Source organism: Calidris pugnax, unplaced genomic scaffold (genome assembly GCF_001431845.1).
Source record: "Calidris pugnax isolate Ruff unplaced genomic scaffold, ASM143184v1 scaffold89, whole genome shotgun sequence".
Lineage (NCBI taxonomy): Eukaryota > Metazoa > Chordata > Aves > Charadriiformes > Scolopacidae > Calidris > Calidris pugnax.
The window spans coordinates 3,317,297-3,339,300 of record NW_015090865.1 but is presented as its reverse complement, the minus strand read 5'-3'; the positions used below and the strand labels follow the sequence as shown (position 1 = coordinate 3,339,300).

The 22,004-nt window shown below is 38.5% G+C and overlaps 1 protein-coding gene across 1 annotated transcript; it reads right to left on the bottom strand.

The window, feature by feature from the left end:
* Positions 1-5,872: 5,872 nt before the first annotated feature.
* Positions 5,873-17,953, bottom strand: ACADSB (acyl-CoA dehydrogenase, short/branched chain). Its single transcript, XM_014945317.1, has 10 exons — positions 17,770-17,953; positions 16,944-17,044; positions 16,217-16,423; positions 15,587-15,757; positions 13,692-13,817; positions 13,070-13,162; positions 12,262-12,351; positions 10,612-10,749; positions 9,824-9,923; positions 5,873-9,150 (listed from the first exon to the last, which is right to left on the bottom strand). The coding sequence occupies exons 1-10, from the start codon at positions 17,951-17,953 to the stop codon at positions 9,080-9,082; spliced, it is 1,281 nt and encodes a 426-aa protein (XP_014800803.1). The 3' UTR covers positions 5,873-9,079.
* Between the last annotated feature and the right edge of the window lie 4,051 nt (positions 17,954-22,004).

Genomic DNA, 22,004 nt, shown 5'->3' with positions numbered 1-22,004 from the left:
AGAGCTGTGAAGCTTGGGAGATTTCCCAGCAGTGTCTTGCTTAGAAATTCAGATTTCAAGATTAAAATCCAGCCCTATTACGATATAGGTCAAAGAGGTAAAATTAAATCTATAGAGAATACATCTAGTTTTGCCCGTTTCAGCTCCAGTGAGCCCACAAATGGGCTTCCCTGTGTATTGAGGGCGCTGGAGGCTTTGGCCAGAGGAAGTCTATGGCCTCACCAGACAGAGAGGACACCCTCAAACCACCTTCCTCCAAAAAGCTGAAGCCTGGACTGACCCAACCGAGGCCTCCAGTGTGTGTTACAGGTAAAGGGGCTTCAGATCCCACCTAGAGTCCAGTCCACAGTGGCAGGGTGGGTTCTGCTGCCACTAACCTGACTTTACTGGCAGGAACAAAGCAGTTTCTCTAGAGCAAGCAAGAGGATGCAGGGTTAGGAATACTTTTTTTACCAGGACACTGTTTCTGCTCACCAATTTTGCTTAAAAATAATCTAGACACTGGTTTACATTAGTCCACACCCAGTCCTAACCCAGCTCGTAAACACTTTGAAGCAGAACTTGTTTGTTTTTTTTTTTTTGCTGGGGTTTAAATGCGTCTCGTACAATGGGCCACAGCTAAGGATCCGAGATCAATACAAATAAGAATGAAAAATAACACTGTGTTCTAAATTGCTATGACTAATCCCTTGTATTAGTAATACAAAAAAACAATTCAATCCATATTGCAGGATTTCATCAGAGGCTGATTCAGTACTCAGCACTAATTCAAAATTTTGACAGCATCTGCCTGTTTTTCCATGGAAAAATAGCAGAATGTATTTCCAATGCTGATTTTGAGTCATTAAATCCTGTTGACAAAATGGTTTAAGAATTAGACTAAGTCCTTTCCAGAAGAACTCTCCACAAGGTGCACACACGGGAAGCAGCCCTCAAATTCTTGGAAAACCCAACAGGATGCTGCAGCGCCAGTGCAGGACACGGAGCGCGGAGTAAACTGACAAAATAATTGGATTATACTCACACAATTCAGACTTTCAGTTACTGGGTGCTTTCTTGCTCCTGGTTTCCACAGAAAAGTCAGGTTTTTTTGTTCCTTAAGTCCTTGTACTGCTTATTTACATATGAAAAGGTAAGTTTATAAAAGAGCTTTCCTATTTTACTACATCTAATAGTTAATAATTTAAATCTGTAGCCATTATCATCATATAGATTGACACAAATGGCATATGGATCATTCTGGGGATGAGGGTTAGTTTCTTTTAAGAGAGAATTGTTTTAGTTTTTGCAGGAAATTAATCAGGGGAATGGGCTTTGTGGAGCATGGAGCAAATCTAATCTGTTCTTTGTTCAAATTTGCCTTGCTCCAATTCCTAGCAATTGTAGACAACATGCTCTTTTGTTCAGGAGCCACTTGTTACATGCATAATTAGAGACTGCAGTAGCTGTGTTTAAAGAAAAACTGTTTTCCAATGTAATGTGTGATCTTGATAATAGTATTTTCATCAAAGGTAGCAATTACATTCATTAAGCTGGGACTGGCAAGGCAGCAAGGAAATTAAGTGGAAGGTGAATAAAAAGCTCCCCATTTCTTTTTAAAATCTCTGCCTCTTTATAAGTTGAAATGCACCATGTTGAGCTGCAAACTGGAAAATACATACTGAATATAAAAAAAAAGAAAAGAAAGAAAAAAAAATAAAGTCCTCCTTAACCTTTCTGAATAATGATCCAGAAGATATCCTAGGGACACCTACTATAGATGCACTTTTCAAATTAAAGGGCTTTATTCTACATTAATTTCTTATGCAAGTTTTAAACGAGCTCAACATATGATTCAGGTCTTTAAAGGCTCCAGGGCTCTCTAGGATTAATTCACTGTTCTTTTCACACATAAATTAATTGTTTTGTGTTCTCAAAAACAGCAAACAGCACATAAATCAACCGGTTTAGAAAAGAAGCAAGGCTGGTACCTTTTGCAAATCACTGAAGTTCACTATTTACACTTCATTATTATAATATGTAACTTTTAAAGGAAAAGCTGGAAAAGTAGGACATATGTTGTTAATTCTAAGCGGATTTCTTGAGTGCATAACTCATTTTAGCAATTTGATTCCTTGAAAGACAAAAGTTGTGGCGCACTGAAAAGCCATTCTTCCACCACTCTAATTATATTTTTTCCAGTTAATAATTCAATTACACATCACTAACGTATTTGCAAACATTCCCATGTAAAAATAGCTAGTTGTGTGAGGGTTTTTTTTTTTTTTACATTCTTGTTGCCTTAAGCTTGTAAAAGTGAGATTTGCAGATGGGAAAATGTGAAAATCTAAAGATGTGAGCCCCGGGAGGGTTGTGCTCAGCCCATGGGCTCCCCCAGGCACTCCTGCCGAGCACATACACAGAAATCTCATTTTTTTGATGGGCTCCCCCAGGCACTCCTGCCGAGCACACACACAGAAATCTCATTTTTTGGACTCCAAAATGTAATCTCCCCCCCCTTTTTTTTTTTCCAGGCACTGTATCTCAGGCTGAGAAGCGAGGGGAAGCGGGTCCATCCCTCCCTACCTTTGCCCCATATGGACAGCCAAGGCTCCACACGATGCAGAGAAGGGGTTACTTCAGGTGAGGGCTGAGCCCTAATTTTGCAGGTAGGCGAATATTCAGGGACCTCAGGAGGTGTCAACCAAAACAGGTGACATTACAGTGAGTGGGGCACCTCAAATTTGCAAGCACTTACAGCAGGAGAGGCACCAAAAAGCAGGTTGATGGCAGGTCCCGTGCTCCCTCCGGAACAGGGATGTCCCAACGCGCTCTGATCTCCAGGCAAGAGAGAAAAATGAAGCCAGAACCTGGTTTATCCGTAACTCTGAAAAGAACCGCTTCTCCCGCTGCCCCTTCCCAGAAATAGAATCTGAAACCACAGCATCTTGGCCAAATTGGAATTTGCATAGTTCTGCGAAGCATTTCCTTCAGTTAGGAATGATTTAATTATTCTTCACTTCCTCTTCTAGAAATCATTCCTGGATAATGAGGTTAGCATAGAGCAGATATGTTTCAGTCAAGAAATAGATGTAATTCAGTGCCAGAAGGCTTTTACAGTTTGGTTTTTTTTTTTTTTAAAAAAAGAAGATGATTTTTGGACACTTCTAAATAGAAGCAGCAGCACAGAGAAGGTTGGCAGTTAAATTACAATAGTCTGAGACACCAGATCACCGGGTGCCTTAACCCAGTGCTGCATCAGCACCCTGAAGAATCAGAGGACAACCACAACTCTCTTACGGCCTGGATTCTTACACAAGGGTAACAGGGCACATCTTAAATAATTATTAAATAATGACAAGCTGTATTACCTCCAGAGAATTGTTTATCTCTGCAAATGGAATCACTGCAGTCAAAGCACAGTAGAGCTAAAATACTTCTAGCAGAAACTGGAAGAGCTACCCCTGGCTCCTTACTTTGGACCTTGGAAACTGTGGACCCTGCATGGCAGTCAGATATATTTTCTGACAAACAGCTTGCTGAATCTAGCTTTTTTTTATTCAAGCAACAATCAAAACAACCTGCCATATCAATCAAACGGAGACATTGCCGCAATTAAGCTGAGCAAATTATTTTCTCTTTAAAGCTTGGCTGGACAGACGTTGAGCAGACCAAAGTAATTTGGAATTTAAGAAGGGAGCATAACAGTTTGTGTTTGGTAAAAGTCCTGCAATGGAACATAAGGATTTTTTCTCTGAACATGGGGAAAACAAAACTATGAACGTAAATACAGCCTTCATCTCATATAACCATCTTCTAGTACATAATAGGGAGTCATAAAACATTTTCAAAGTTCAAAAAGTACCTGAGCTGAAAAAAAAGTGCTTTGCCTCGACTCTTACGGGAACAATTGGAGCAAAAGCTGCATTTGGTGTGTAAACATCCTCCATCTCAGGAACACAATGTCTAACATTTTCCTCCCTAAAACAAACAGCATCAGCTTTCCCACTGAAACACATTTGCCCTGTACCAACTCTATCTTCAGCAGTTCCACTAAAAAACAGTTCTGTGGAGCTTTTCAGCTTTTAACTAAATTTCCAGAATCTTAATTTCTGAATTATTCCAGATGGGTTTAGCAGAGCTGACACAGAGCTGTTCCATTTAAGATAAATTGAAAAAAAAAAAAAGTAAACCATCATGCCTACAATTTAGCATCATTTCAAAGTTGGCTTTTTCGCTTCAGCTGGTCCTTTAGCTAGTGTTGGGTGCATGATACAGTGACTTCATAAACAAAGTTATATCAGCTAATACTTTTTAGCATAAATAATATTTGCAGCTTCTGGGACTCTTAACCTTTCACACTCACACATCTTAAAAATCCCAAGAAGCGAGTGTCTTTCTAAAATGTAATTATCATGTCTTTTAGGTACCATCTAAATAAAGGCAGGAAAACTCAGAACCAACAGGATCAAAGAAGTACTTCTGAGATCTAACCTAAATCTCCCCTCTTTCAGTTTAAAACCATTTCCCCTGGTCCTATCATCCCACTCCCTGGTAAAGAGTCATTATTCTATTGCTGCCTGTTGAGACCGTACATCTTTTCCATTTGTATTTTAAAGTATTTTATCAGAAAAAGCGTTGCAATGTGCATTGCATGTCCTTTTGAGCATTAATATACCAATAAGAATCAACATTGGAATGCTCTGATCTATGAAACAAGCCATTAGGAAACACATTGGTTAGCTCCAGTCACCTCATGTATTAGACAGTTATTGCATATGAACAGAATATTTTTAGAGGATAATAATCGCCAAGATTTCAAAGCAGCTTAATAATGTCTCTAGTATCAGATAATGAGAAATTCCCTGAATGCTGCCAAGCTGGACTTTGTTAATTATAGCGACTGATCTTACGACTGGCATATTTAATGGAAATAATGATTGTAATTCCTATTGGTTATCCTGGAAATCTGGATTCACTTGGAATGGGCTCAGAAAGAACCTTTGCTTCCTCTCACAGCCGCCCATGTTATCACAGAATCACAGAATCTTAGTGGTTGGAAGGGACCTCTGAGATCATCGAGTCCAACCACACAAAAAACCCCCCCAAAAACCCCCCCCACACCAAACAAATACAAAACACCCCACACCAAACGCCCACCAAAACCACCGCATCCCCCAACTAAACCCCACACTCAACACCTCACCACAAACCAATAACCTTGGGCACTAGAGCATGCCCTGAAGAGCCATGTCTATACATTTTTTAAATACCTCCAGGGATGGTGACTCTATGCTACTAACCAAGCCCCTCACCTAGAACCCAGACCAAGGGGTTACACTTCTGAGAAGATAACTCCTTGCAAAACGCTCCGCAACGACCGCATTTCCATCCAACATCAAACAACAAATTGTGTGAAAACTCTTTGGGAATGGTACAACAGATATTCATCTGCCCCTCAGCCTCTGCCAACAGTTTGCACAGTGATAACCCAACAGGTAAATATTGATGAAGCATTTGTGGTAGCTGTTTAACCACTTTTTTTTCCCTTCTCTTAGGAGAAGATCTATCTCCCTGGTGCACTGAATACACGCTGGGGTTGAGGAAAAACATTCCCTTCAGCTTTCGTGTGCTAATAAACAAGCTCAGGAAAGTCAGGCAGCTGCTTTCGAGCAGACTGTGTTTCAAATCGAGCCTAGCTTAGGAGGAAGAACTTAAAATGTGTCTCTCACCAAAAGATTTCCAAATGGAAATGCAATAACATGTTAATTAGAAAATTCTTTACACAGCAAAAGGCTCCCAATGAACAATTACTGTATATTTCACAGAAGCCTTTCCTAACAATCTTTACACAGGGAAAAGAAAATATGAAAGAAAGAACAACAGCACGGAAAACATCGTATAAAATGTTGTATTTGAGCATTTCCCAAGTAGTGATTAAACCTTTCTGTGGAAATCTGCCTCTGACCTTTATCACAAACCAGAGTAACACTGAAGAAACCTGACAGATGATACAGTCATTCTCACCCAGTACAAAAATGGCAAGATGTGGAAAAAATTTTAAATGACAGATTATTAGAGAACCATCACCTGATATACAAGATTAGCATTGTATCAAGTCAAATAGCAAATTCAGGCACTTTTTAATACATTCGCAATACAGGTCTTTTCTTCTAATGAGGGAAGCCTGGATGCAACATCTGATACTGAAGATGCTCTTTCACACTAGGCTGACTGGGCTAAGAGCATAGAAAGGGAAAATTCACTAATATAAATATTTATGGGGTATAATGCAGCGTTGAATCCTGTCATTAGCACAGGAAGCCTCACAGTGTACCTAAAGCCAGCCCCACACCTACTGGTGTAGCCAGTCACCACCAACACTCCTGTGCCCACGGTGCCAAATGGAGATGTACAACCTGTGACAATCCATAAATGCCTGTCCCGAACTGAACAGGGGTTGGGGAGTGCAGGCAGCTCTTAACAGCTCCCACACAATGGCATTTAGTAATTTTAATACTAAACCAACGGAATCAGACTGAAGGAAACAAGTTGACTCTTCCCAGAGTCAGTGACCAGAATATCCAGTGCTCTCCACAGCGGTACGTGCCTTCTCAAAACAACGATGACAGAAAGTCAGTGGTTATAAGTCACTTGTGCGCATGTTGCTCCACAGAGTTTTGCAGACAAAAATACAATACAATACATAACATTTCTTTCAAAAGTTACTGTGTACAGAATACAGCATATAGAACTGAGAGACATGAAATATTTACAGCTGTAACATTAGTGAAAGGCTTGACCTTGCTTTTCTGAGAACTGTTGAGTAGCTGACGAGGCCATTCAGGTTGTTTCCTGGAGTATGGCATCCAAGTTCAGGCTGTAGGAAATCACATTATTTTGATTTTTTTTTCTGATTATTTTTTCAAATAGATACCTGACACAGTTCTACACAAAGAGACAGTCCTTTTACGCAATCCTGGATATCCTGCCCTTAACAGTCCTTCAAAGAGCTCTGCATTTGCCTCCATAAAGGGTTTGCTTTAAGCATTATATTAAGTATCGTCACTCACTCAGCCTCTCACAAAACTACAGAAGCCAAGCTAAGGTAGGAACTCAAACGAGGAGACCTACTAAACAGTATGAATCAAAACCTGAGCTCTGCTGACACTCACATTATGCAGGTTAACTCAGGTTAAGCTGCAGCAGCAAAGGGCTGCATCTCACATCAGCACAACTCATTGCATTCAACATTAACTCAAGCATTTTGTACTATGGTTACAATCATTTTAGACTCTGACAGACCATGTTGAGCAGAATAACTGTAGTTCACTGTTGGGGTGTCTGTAGTCTTAATTCTAGTCAAACAATCTCCCCAGCCGTTTCAATTCAGCTGAAAGAAAGCCTGCAACAACCTAAAATGCATTAATATTAATAATCACAATAATAATATCAACACCAATAATAATATAGCAGGAAGAAAGCTTCAGAAATCACCTACTCTACCCTCCTACTCTTGTATTTTTCAAAATCTCAAAGCTGTTGATCAAACTCATATGGGGCATGCTTTTTTTATTGGCATAAGGATAATTACCACATTAATTCTTTGCCTATCAACAGGCAAAACACATATGTGGCAGAAGATATTCATCAAAGTAGTTACTTCCTTCTGAAGCTCACAGGAAGTCAGAAAACTTTGTAATAGTGCTTTTCCCCCTTGCTTGTTGCTTTCCATAAGGCACTGCAGTCTGCTTGTTTTAAAAAACCCTACTTTGTTAAGGGTTATTTCCCCTAGTTTTGCTAGAAAAACCTCTAGAAGTCTCAGACTGTAACACTCTAAGCTGCATTCGAAGGGACTCATCAGTGACTAGCAAGCTTTACAAATTAGATTCTTCTAAATCAGCTAAAACCAGAAACCAAATCTTTCCCTCCCAAAAACACTTGAAACAAATTGCCAATTATAGCAATTATAATAATTTTTCATATATTAAGCTTTCCATCTCTTGATTCTTAGTTAATTAGTTCTCCAGCACTGAAGAGGTTTCTGCAATAAATAAAGTGTCTAATTTTAAAGTAAACAGAGAGGGATAAAAAAGCAAATACTTCTCAATGCCCTCCTCTCTTTCTCTCTCAAAAAGAGAAAAACTTTGCTCATTTTGTGGAGAACCACTAATTTCCATGAACGGGTTTTCCAAGCTGCAAATTAACAGTCCCTCCCTAACTCCCAGGAAGGCTCTAAGGATTAAAGTTTGTAAAAAGCATTGAACATGGAAAGGCCACTGTGATGTAGCATCGCAGCATTCCTATTACCCACCTTCTATCTCTGTCTTTTTGCAGAACTACTAGAGCTTTTTTAACCCCATTTCACAAAGACTTCAACTCAACCTTTTATGAAAGGAGAACTATAAATAGCCTCTTAGATTAAAACCCTTAACAGCTGAGAAGGCTAGAAAGGGAGGTAGATATTATCCACCTTTCAGTACTACAAATTGGGGCTGGAAGGGCTTAATTACCAAGATATACTTAAGAACACACTAAGGGCTGCTGTAAAAATTACTCCAATTACGGCAGCTCCAGAGATATGGCTCCACCTGGGAGAGTGGAAACCATCACGTGTGTCTCCTTCCACATACCTCTCCTCTGCCCCATGCTAATAAAGGGGATCCCAGCAAACAGCAGCCTCATGCCCTGCAACGGTTCTGCTGCCCGGGTGGGCTCCTCTCTCCCAGGTGCCTTCACAGGAACTGTTCACACCAGGCAAGCCAAGGATTTGGCTGCTTTTGTTTTCACTTTGAAATCTCAAAGTGGAGATAAACTGTTATGGCAACAAAATCATTTCAGCCAGTGTATTAGCTTAGAAGCGTCTCTGGCAGAAAAAAAGATATTTTTAACCCGTGGTCTGGATTTGAACGTGCAATTCATGATTTCACATGAACCACACACTTACTGTCCTGATATGGGGAATTCATGGTTTTCCTTAAGATTTTGTTTGTGATGACGTATTCTTATTTATGATTTTTATAACTACAAATAAACGTGTAATACACAACGAGCGTTCAGTGAAATAATTTCTGTTAACAGTCAAGAAGTCCATGTGGTTTCAGTACTCCTGGGCTAAGCTTTTCGCGATGGTGCTCAACTGGATATTTGAAGTTCCTTCATATATTGTACCTGAAATCAGAAGAAAATAAATTAGAAGGCTATAAAACCACAGTGAGTACATGAAAAGAGACCAAGATATCATTCTGATAGCCCCCAGTTAGAAAATTTACAGTTATGAAGTGAAGCTTGAACTAAGCAAGTTCTAGAAACAGAATTTACATAAATATTCGTATTTTATTATCTGCAACAATTGAAATACTCTTCTGCTGGTACAACGTAATGACAAGAAGTTTCCCTGAAAAGCAATTCCTAAATAACACACAAAAACTGAGTATTTACAAATGCTATCAGCAATAAAAGTCAAAGGGTAATATTGTTAGGAATGCTAAACTGTTAGGTCCAAGGATTATACTGGCCAACAAGGAAGTCCTGAAAATAAAACTCCACCTAGATTCAGATTATAAAGGCAAAGAAAGTACTTTCAGCTTTTCTGAACTGGAATTTTCTCAACAGAATGGGACACACTGTGTGTGTCTGTATTTTATTGGTATCTAATGAAACATATTAACTAGCCTTACATACACAGATGTGTACAGCAAAAGTTTTTACCTTTCTCTGTCTCAGCCTTTGAATCAGTGTTAACTAGAGTCTCATAGGAAAAAAAAAATCTTAAAAATACCCAGCTATTCACTTTAATACTACTAATGCTACAAGAAGTATTCGTTATGAAACTCTCACTCACCTATCTTGCAGTCACGATAGTACTTTTCTATTGGATAATTTTTTGTGAATCCAACGCCACCCATCCATTCAATACATTTACTAGTTGTCAGTGTTGCAACCTATGAAAATAGTTTCAGAGTTACTATTTGAGGATTCAACTTCATGCCCGTGGTAAGAACTTTTCTTCTTTGTAGCTATTCAAAGTAAAAGCAAAACAGTAATTGAAGCAGTCACTAGAGCAAGTGGATGAGGAAGTACCGATATTTTTTAATTCATCTTATTTGTGCAAGTTATTTTAGAATAAAAATGACATTTTTCTAAATCAGAGGACATCAAGAATTCACTGTTATTGCAATGGTTCATATGCAGCAGTACGAAAAAGACGAGAAGCGGTGTGCAAGATGGCAATTACAGAGAGGCAGAAGCAATCCAGTTTTGAATCGCAGTAAGACTCGCAGATGTGACCAGCAGAGGTGAAATGGCCACAAACGGAGTCTCACCATGCTATTTCTCCAGCCACATAAAGAGAATTCTAAGGAAATGAAATCTCTAGATGAGTGAAAATACTAATTCACTTTCTCTTTTAATGTTGTTGCTTGTTTTTCAAAATTTTATTTAGGGGCATGAGCAGCTTGCTCTTTGGTGGCCACTTAACGTTCTATACACAGACTGAGAACGAGAGACAAGGTAAAAGTATCTCCACAGATCTCACAGCAAAACATGAATTAGAAGTTAAATATTCAGTAACAGAAGAAACGTTTAAACAGCAGTGAAATAAATCCACTGAACAACGAAACTGGAGGTTACCTCAGCAGCGTAGTATTTGGCCATGCTTGCCTCCTTTATGAATGGCCTTCCTGTTTCGGCAAGACGAGCCGCGTTGTAGGTCAGCAACCTCGCCGCCTCCAGCTGCGTGGCCACCTGAGCTATCTGGTGTTGCATCCCCTGGAACGAGCACACCACAAGTCAGACAGACCCAGTATCTAGCACTCAGCTGGAATTTCTAGCAAGAGCCATTGTTTTCACCAAGGAACACACACTGTAAAACAAAACTACAAAATCTAGATGGACTAGTCATTCTGCACAGCCCTGCCTCTATGACGTCGACGTTGGAAAACCTCTTGGCCACCAAAGTCCTTTTAGGAATCGCACTCCCATCTTCTCCTTCCCTCTTCTTAAGATTCAGGAGTACTGGGGAACTTCTTGCCTGACTGGTTGGACTGGAGGGTTCAACATGAACCTACCTGCACCCATGAATATCAAGGAAAATTTCAGCCAAATCTTAATGTTCTTCTCAGCACCTCAGAGACACGGATAGGGCAAAGCTGGACTTTTTACTTTGCAGCTCTTTATTGAGAACATCCACACATTAACAAGTCTAGTTCCCTGATGAAACTGAAAGTACCTCTTCAAGTGAAGAACTACCAAGGTGACAACCACTTCTTCTCATGTCCCAAGGCCACAAGAGAAGAGTTGGGACCAGCATAGAAATACAGAGGACATGACTGATGAATGGATTCAAAGGGAAAGGAAAAGGTGATGGGACTCACATCTAAAAGGTAGGTATTACAGAAGAATAGGCTGATTTAAGGAGACCCAAACATTATGATGACTGAAAATGGACATTTAGTAGCCTAACTTGCTCCTAAAACACAATAAAATCTTTCATCTTATTAATGCTGCTCTCTAGAATTTGCAAAAATATATATGCTGGTCAAAATAACAAAATGATTCGGCAATTAAAAATTCCATTTCCCATTCAAAAGACGCAGTTCCAATCATTTCCTAGATATCTGTGGGTACTTCCTAAAATTTGTATAAATTATGAGTAGTACTAATGTTCCTTCTCTTCAGCTGAGATGTAGGTTTCTTTTAACAAGAAAATTACTATAGTAATTACAATTATATATCTTCCTTATTAAACTATACATCATTTTTGCAACAAAGAGTCTTTTTCATTTTAAGATACAGATATTATCATGAAAACTAAATGTCTTTGTATAGCACAGGAAATCTAATAATTCAATCAGTTTTCCTCATCTTTTTTATAATTTCTACTGTCTCCAGAAAAAGGCCTTCCCCTGCATCTCATGAAAAGCTATAAAAACTGGAACACGTTCAACATACTGTGATATTAAAATCAGAAGAGAAAGGGGTTCCATGTGTATTATTTTCAAAAGCAGTGAATCAAGCAAAAGGAGTTATGTTAATAATGTTTTGAAGTTTTAAATGGTTTATACGGTATTTGCAAAGGCACACTGCACTGAATTTATATATTTTACGTGGCAGATGAATGCTCATCCGATATTCTTTTGAAAAACTCTTCTCAAATATTGAGAAATAGAGACATGACAGAAGGTGGAGCACAAATTATGCAAATCAGATTACTCATGTTACTGACATCATTTAACTACTACTCTCTTGGAGGAAACTCCCCATGTGTTCATTAACAAGTACCTGGAAATCGAATACGCTCTTCCCAAACTGGACTCTCTCCTTTGTATAGGGAATTGTATGGTCAAAACACCCCTGTGCCAGTCCCAACATCTGTAAAAAATAAAACATACCGAGGTGAGTTAGGACAAAAAAGCCCCCCAAAACTCCAAAACCTTTGAGGAATAAGCCTATTCCATCATATTCTATTCCCAGAAGTATGAAAAGAGTATCACTAATTTTTTAATAGAACTTACAGGTCAACTCTGGTTGTGCAAATATTAAGTGTTTCTGCAAATTCTTAATTACATGGGAAATTTACTGTAAACTAAAAAATGTATAGATCTACATTACACTATTAAAGGAAAAATAAATTGAATTATTATCCAAAGCTATTTTCATAATCAAAATAATTTCTCATTTTGTAGAAGACAATCCCATACAATCACAGTTGGAAGCATTAACATTATACATTTTAGTGTATTATGTTTTCCAAAGCTAGTCCTCTTTGTAAAATAAATTTGCATAATGGCAGATAAAAATGTTGATATATTTCAGTAGCAATAAGTTAACCACCAAAGACAAACTAATTGCCATTTAATGTTTTCTAAATCTATTGCTTATGTCACCAAAGGAGAATTTTACCATTTACAGTTGTTTCAGTATTTTTCTGTAACTTAGATACAGGAATAGTGACATCTAGTGGCAATTTCGTTTTTAATAAAGTAGTTTCTAAATGGTTTATTTGTATTAGCTTTAAATATTTTGTAAATTTCAGTCCAAATTCAAAGTTGTATACTGATTGTATTCAGTATTAAACAAAATCACCCACCTGTGCAGCAATGCCTATTCTGCCAGTATTTAGCATTCCAATGGCATACTTATAGCCTTGTCCAACCTGTCCCAGGATATTGGTCTCAGGAACCTAAAAAATAAAACCACTTAATTATTTCTGCTCTATTTTGCTTTGCAACTGCTAGTAGGATTCACAGGTAAATCAGCGTACATGTTTTATTTAATGTTCCTCATAAGTGAAGTCATAAAACATAAGACAGACATTTGATGTCTAGAATACCCGATTAGAACACCTCCTGATACATGTGATTATAAACTGATGATTAAGAAAAACTGTATCAAAATTTAAGAAATTCAACCCCCCTCAAGACTTCTGTGAAAGAACAGAGAGAAAAAAGTTAAAATATGCCAAACAGTCAGTAAGTCCAAGGAGGATATTGGTCTCAGGAACCTAAAAAATAAAGCCACTTAATTATTTCTGTTCTATTCTATTCAAGACTTCTGTGAAAGAACAGAGAGGAAGAAGTTAAAATATGCCAAACAATCAGTATGTCTAAGGAAAAAAAAAAAAGGGAATTTAGTTAACATTCTTTCCCCTTATGTGGTCAAGTTCCAGTTATACACAAATTCTGCTTCAATAGCTGAACAGCTTACAATACCTTAACGTTTTCAAATGTTACTGGGCAGGTAGAAGATGCTCTGATTCCAAGCTTGTCCTCCTTCTTTCCTACATGGAGTCCCTCTGTGTCACGATCTACTATGAAGCACGTAATTCCCCTGTATCCCTAGAATGAATTACAAAATAATCAGAACTGTTTTTTATATTACTATCACCAAATGATGGTCAAAATATCTCATTCCAATACTGAACTTTTGTGTCTGCTTAATACTATAGTACTAATTACGCAGGTAGAAGATGCTCTGATTCCAAGCTTGTCCTCCTTCTTTCCTACATGGAGTCCCTCTGTGTCACGATCTACTATGAAGCACGTAATTCCCCTGTATCCCTAGAATGAATTAGAAAATAATCAGAACTGGTTTTCATATTACTATCACCAAATGATGGCCAAAATATCTCATTCCAATACTGAACTTTTGCACCTGCTTAATACTATAGTACTAATTAAAACACCAGCACCATCGTCTGTTCCCTCTATGTCTGCTAATCATGGTTTAACAAAGGCCAGAAATACTTTTCTATTAAAATACTCCACGTGGAAAACATAATGAGAACAACCTTAAAAGTTCTCTTGATAAGACAGGGGACTGGTATTATGTAAATTAAATAGACAGGACCGTGGTGCTTGTCTGTACTGGAAATCACTGGAAAAGCAAGTTATTGCTCTGCAGTGAAGCTACTGCTCACTGTTGGAACATTTGTCACAGTCAAAAAATGGACTGCAAGAAGACATCAGGTATCTCTACACTAAAGTGGTCAAACGAATAATGGCTCTAAACCCACCTGTCAGATAATTCTATAGGATGCAATATTTTACTTAAGCCCAATTACTTCAGCTACTCTTCTCATGGAAGGCTGTGTATATACCCTTCCTTTTAAGGTTACCCAAAGAGCACTGACTGGTGAGACTGGCATCACTGGGAACTGCGCTTGAATATCCAAAGTGCAGCATAACTGTAAGTGTTATAACAGACCTAATCTAACGCCCATAATTGCTGCAAACTCTCTCCTTGTGATTCCACTTTGCAGAACATTGATATCACTCTCTCATTACGTTAGCGAGGTAGTGGGAATATAACTAAAAAAGCAGTCTGAAATCATTGTGATGGTTGTTATTAAGAAGCTCAAAGAGTTGATTTGGTGTTCAGATAATGATCTGGACAGGACACTAAATAATGCATGTGACAACACATAGATTGTATAGCCAATCTAAATTCTGGCATCTCCTACATACAGACTTACAATCTTATTTTAAAAATAAATATCTTCAAACTAAATTTTTAAGAAAGTGATACTGGAAGAAGCTTAAAAAAGAATTAAAAGTTTTAAGCAATTTAGTTCTGTATTTGATTATCACTCTACCGTATTGGTATAAGTACATTTTCAAGCCTGTAGTTGACTTTTCTGAATCTACTACCTACATCCAAATTAGTAACAAAACTTGAAACACACATATTCAGCTGTATATTTTTTTACCTGAACATACTCTGCTGATGTATTCTTATTAGCTTTCCTGTGCATGTAGCCTAAGCTCTATTTTGCCTTTTAACAACAGCAACTTGTCAGTTAAGCCAGAAGGGTTGGGGGAAAGGCTTCAACTATCTGTTCTTCTGTTACTCCGAATAACACCAACACGTGCTGTGCTCTTCATCTAAGCAACTATGATTCCGACATTTTTATTTTCCCTGGTGGGAGGAATTTATTAAATTCCTCAGAGAGTTCTCAGTTTTTGTTGGGAAATATTTTTAAAGGTTTGCTGTCAGCTAGGAGAAGGTTCAAAGAATATTAACCTTTTAACATCAGATTATTACTACAAAATCCAGTTTCATATATAATCAGCTGTCACTGAAATGCAACTACTCTTTAGCAACTTACTAAGGACGGATCTGTATTTGCCATCACAAAGAAAACTCCTGCATGTTCTGCTAAACTAATCCACATCTTGGAACCATTGATAATGTAGTAGTCTCCTTTCTTTTCAGCCCGAGTCTTCAAAGAAAAAGCATCGCTGCCGGATCCAGCCTCCGAAAGACAGAAGCTGCCTATCTGTCAATTGAAGGGAAAAATTAATTTTAATTTTTACTGTGCATATAGGCACAACATATAGCAAATTCTGCAACAAAATCATTATAAACAAGCATAAGTCTCTTAAATTCAAGCATTTGAATCCATTGCATCACAGTAACTGAGTTTCAGATATAGAGATTAAGAATTAAAACACTATGTAATCATGTCTCTCAAAGTCAACTGCTTTAAGGTTCTCTTCCACAGTAAATCAAATTTTAATGAAACTAGTGAGCACCTTTCCACTTGTACCTCTCAGCTACTGATGACAAGACGTATCAATATCACCACAGATCTCAGCTCCAACCAGTGTTTCCATGTTCACATGTGGTTTCCAATGCTGCAGTCACCCCTTTACTTACTGAAAAAACCCCACCCCACTAACATGACTTAACTATGAAAAATCCTATTATAATTTAGTAAAGTGAGAATTTGACTCACTGTATCTTTAGCGACTCTGGGCAAGTAAGTTCTCTTTTGTTCTTCTGTTCCATATGTGGCAAACAACTTAATGGTTAGTGTATTTTGGAGTTCACAGAGAAGAGCTACAGCCGGATCAACTTTGGCTAGTTCTTCTACCACCAATATGATTGAAAAAAATGAAGCTCCAGTTCCTCCATATTCTTCCCCAAGATCAATACTCATCAGCTGCAATGTAAGAGATGCAAGTATATCAACCTGTTGGTTCCTTTCAACAACTTTTTAGTTCAAGCTGATACCTAAGAGATTAAAATGAAAACCACAGAATCTAAGTATTTCCAGATCCTTCCCCAAAGACCTGTTTTCCTTCAATACCCTTAACAAACTAATGAATCTTCACAGGAGTTGATAGTCAATTCATGCAGTACACAGGGCAATCATCACCCTAATTTAATTACATTTTCCAGAACAATTGCAATCTTAACAGAAGTCTAATATTTAGAGTGCCATTACACTTATCAGAGTCATGATGAAGAATGTGGTATGGGAAAGGGAAAGGTGAATAATATTACAGTAAAAGATGGAGAACAGTTGCCTTGCTGTTGATAAATCCAAAATTTGTAATGCTATATTAGTTCACTTGAATTATAACCCTCAATCTTTTAATCTAGGAATCTGAAAAGTGCACAGCTAGAGACACAAAATGATGTCACTTTCTGAATAAAAGATTAAATAAAAGTGTGCAGACCCCTTGTTCAAACAATCCCTGTATTATAGAGTCTTCCATTTTCGAATTCTCATCCATTTTTTGCACCAAAGGTGCAACTCGTTCCTGAGCAAATTTTGTCACTGTAATGAAGAGAAGAAAGACAGCGTGTAAATATTTTAACACTCTCCTTGAAGATCAATAAAACAGTTATGTGGTACTTCTGACAGGTTCTGCATGTATTCCCTGACTCTCCCAGACAAGTTAATAAAAGGACAAAACAGTGCCCAAGTGAAACAAGGTGATGTGCCACAAGGCTCCATCAAAATCACTTTCTGAATTTAGCTACAACTCTCTAAACCAAAACAAATATTTCCTAGAAATTTTGAAAACATCTCAGCAACACTTACATAACATTGGCTGACCAAAAAAATTATACAAAATCTTTCAAATACATCCCTTATTTGGTTAGTTGTACCATATTTCTTTATAAATTAAATCTATAAATAAAAGATGGTCTCAGGCTTTAATGCCTGTTATTCCGAATGCACAAAATCCTGTAAGTTAATTGCAGCTGAACTAAACACTTCAGAAAGGGCACAAGTCAATGCCAGGCAACTTCACTTCTGCCACAGCAACAGTTTTAAACAGCTAATATTTATGCAGAGTAAACTGCCCTGTGGTATGTGGAACTGTGCTATGGTAACGTGGAAAAAGAACATTGCATTTTGCTCTCATGAACTAAAGCACTTTTAAAATTAAGCACAACCCCACACAACAATCTCAACATTTAACTAGAAGAACAAAAATAAATTGTTAAGCTTTTAGTTAGACATTTCTGAATTTTAACCACACATATAATAGGTACCCATATTTTTGAGCATTTTCTCCTCTTCGGTGAATGTTTGAAGCGGTGCACAGATAACTCCATCACTAGCTAGATTTGGCTTAAGTTCCGATTTGGAAGATCTAAAGGCACAGGGAGAAGTCCTCCAAGGAGCCAAGTACAATGGCAAATTTCTTTTCAGCTGTTGACAATAAATACAGAACATCAAGAGTTAATAGAATTTGTATTTGTAGACAGACAATACACAATTTTACCCAGTGTTTTTATTCAGGGATACAATAGGAAATATAATTTATATTAAATATCACACAAATGCATTTTACTATAGGGGAATGGCACTAAGCATATATGGCAAAAGTCACAAAAAAGAACAGAATAGACAGTGACTTTTGGGAGCAAGCTATGAGCAGTGAATAGACAGTGACTTTTGGGAGCAAGCTATGAACAGCTTGTCATGTGGGTGGACACAGACAATGTGATAGGTAATTAGTTTGTATCTTGGAGAACTATACATGGTCTTCAAAGACTTTCTGAAGAAGGTAACAGCAGGCATTAGAAAGGAACATGTTTGGTTTGAGAGTTAATACATCTTCTAACCACAGAGTAATTGCTTAGGATTTTAAAAAGTTAGCACAATGAATATGATCTGGCTCAAAAAGTAACAGGCTAACAGTAGCTAAACTGCTGCAAAATGTATTCCTGAAAAGCAATATTTAAAAAAAAGCAGCACAGTTCGACTGACTGATCTCAGAACAGGCAAGACAAAAATGGCTTTCCTTCCATAACTCCCAAACCCCAACTTATTCTGTGGCTGCCATCTACAGATCAGATCTCTGCTACAGGTATCTGTCACTACTGCGATGTCAGTTTAAGTGTGGACATATTAATGCCTTTCTGAGACAACTGCTGACAGAAGCCCCCAGTAGAGACACAGCTGTGCCATAAAAATAATGTATATAACAAGCATATGCCTGCCAACATACATTTTTGCCAGCACACACCCCTAACCCCACAGCGAGCAGACTGACTGACTGTGCCGTAACCCGGCTGCTATTTAGCTCACAGAACGCAGGACAATTTTGCAATGCACACTGTCACAGCAGCCTTTCTCAAAAAATGGCAGAAACTTTGGGGTCAGGAAGTAAAAATTCCTTTGATCCTTCGAATAATTCACTCTCTTTCATGTTTGCTTTCAACACCTGTCATCTCCCTGTCTGAAGAGCTGATGTAAAACAGATCTATGGACTCCTTTTCTCCTAGAGACAAAATGCACATGTCTATTACAGTAAGGAAACTCTGACTTTAGCACAACCAGTGATGCATGACAAAAAAATAATAGTACAAGTGGTAATATAGAAAACAAATATTGCTGTGAACATTTAATGTTCATTCATGTTCAACACCCCTGATCACATAAAACAAATACTGACTAGTGGGGTTGATTCATGAATACAAAGTTTGGATGATCAGTGACAGCTGCAACACTTTCAAATGAAGACTAAGTTACTAGAGTCACTGTGGGTCTTCATGAAAAAAAAAAAAAAAAGAAAGAGTTGCTTTAATAGAGATAAAATCCAAGGCAACCATGTTCTGGAAGCTGTCAGTCAGGAACGGATTATTTACAGAACATTCCAGCTATGGTAGGGTCACTCAACACCCAGACGTGCAAGACTATTAAACATCCACCTGAATAAATCCATATTCTTAGCAAGGTCTGAGAAGGAAAAACGTAAGTATAGACATATACACATATATATATTTAACACAGTATGCTTCCTCAGCAGTTAGAGGATTACAAATCACACATAATTCCTGCTTCTTCCACTACTTTATTTCCAAGTAAAAAGAAAAGAGCCTTTTTCTTTCACAGTAGTCATAACCAAAGATGAACCACTGAGAATATTTCATCAGTATTGACCAAGAGCTGTCAGGAAAAATGCACAGTGCTTTTTTAAGAATATAAAACTTTTGGAAAAGCTGCAAGTAGGTACACTCAGTAGGCAATAAACCACTACTGTTGAAACAACAACAGGTGGCACTTTGGGATTAGTTCTACTTTTGTTTGATGGCACCTGACACTTGGATGTAGAATTATCGACTGTGCAGGTGAACACATCACTAAAGGCATGCAGAGAAGCCTGCCCTGTCCAAAGTGGGAAGTACAGATTTTGCAGACCACAGAAAATACACAGATTTTTCTCACATGCTTTCAGTAAAATGGGAAACTTGATTAAAAGCAGCTCAGCAAGGTCAAGCACAAGTGCGTGGGGCTGTATTGCCTGAGGTGACCTACCTGGCTAGCAAGTCAACAGCTCAGGGTTTGTTGAAATTAAAGCAGGCAACAACGTCAAAGGTTTTGAGAAAGTTAGTGCCCACAGTAACTGTCCCTTCCTTCACCTCCACTTAGTAGAAACCACCTCAGGCTTTCCCCCCTCCCACCCCCAGAGCTTTCTCTTGGAGGACCTTCTACTGCAACCAACCCACGTGAGAGGAGCAGAGAAAGGTGTCCTACCATGACAGGAGAAACAAAGGTAACTTAGCGTGCAGACATGGTTTGATAAATGCTTGTCTGATACCTGATTGAGATGTGCTACAGGACAAAAGGAATATTCATAACCTTGAAAAGTCTTAAAACCAGCAGGATGGCCCCAAGGCATGGGACCTACGCTGGCAACACCCACACGCCGAGCAGCAACCCACAGGTATGCCAGAGTAATAGCACAGTGTAGAAATGATTCTTTACTTTCACGTTTAGATAAAAAAATAATAATCAAGTCACTACATTATTGTCTACATCTTTATTTTTAAAAGTAATGTAGTCATATAGTATTGCTAACTTTCAGATAGCTATTTATAGTACCTTACTCAAATGCTTTGATACTGTTTCCCTGCTTTTTCCCCCTCTGTTTCTGTAGTTAAGGTAATGATTTACACTGCTACAACATTCAGACTGCTTGCCCTGCTAAACACATGTATTTGAAAATTGGTTTCTGGGTTGCTGATAACATTGATTTTTTCTGTTTATCTCAACTCTTACCTCCACCTCAGCTCTTTAAAGATTAGTTCCTTTGGTTTCCTTCTGTTTATTTCACAATCTAAAACGAGTTTGTAATGCTGGCAGACCTGGCAGCACCAGCATTAAGATATAAATAAAAAAAGGCCAAAGCAATATATTTTCCTAAGCTCACTTTTCTTTCCTTTATGACTTCCACTTCTATATCTGTCCCAGGTCCCCCCTCTGTTTCTGTAGTTAAGGTAATGATTTACACTGCTACAACATTCAGACCGCTTGCCCTGCTAAACACATGTATTTGAAAATTGGTTTCTGGGTTGCTGATAACATTGATTTTTTCTGTTTATCTCAATTCTTACCTCCACCTCAGCTCTTTAAAGATTAGTTCCTTTGGTTTCCTTCTGTTTATTTCACAATCTAAAACGAGTTTGTAATGCTGGCAGACCTGGCAGCAGCAGCATTAAGACATAAATAAAAAAAGGCCAAAGCAATATATTTTCCTAAGCTCACTTTTCTTTCCTTTATGACTTCCACTTCTATATCTGTCCCAGGTGCCTTCCAGACAGCTCCTATTTCCCAGCACAGAAGCTCCACCACAGGAGGCTTGCCCAAATTTACAGGGTTGGTTTTCTTTATTTCAATTATCACAATGCTCCCTCCAGCTGCTATAAGCAGGTCCCAGGCCAGCATGCCCTCTCACTCTGCACAGCAACAGAGCATGTGTGGCAAAACCCCTGGTTTTCTGCTTGTTTCCTTTGTCTTTTGATCACCCCTAAGGAGCCACAAGTCTGCCCAGGTAGGTATTGGAGACATCCAAACGCCTCAGCTGCTTCTTCTCACAGGCCTGTCAGCCATGGGCTGCAAGCCCTTTCACAAGACTTGCAAGAGCTTTTTTTAGAAATTACCCAATACCGCCCCTCCGTCCAAAAAAAAAAAAAAAAAAAAAAAAAAAAAAAGAAAAAAAAAAAAAAAAAAAAAAAAAAAAAAACCAAACCAAAAAACCCCCAACCAAACCCACAAGACAGAAGAAGAGGGACTGCCAACCCCCCCTCATCCCTCACAGACCTGCACCCGAACCGGCCGAGCGGACCCCCCCAACCCTCCCGGCAGCCCTTCAGTAGCCCCAACCGGCGGTGTGAGGTGAGAGGCGAGGCGAGACACCCCTCTTCGCCCCCAGATCCCTCAGTCTCCCCGCTTCACCTTCCCACAGCTCCTCAGCCAGCCGCCCGCCGCCGCCGCCGCC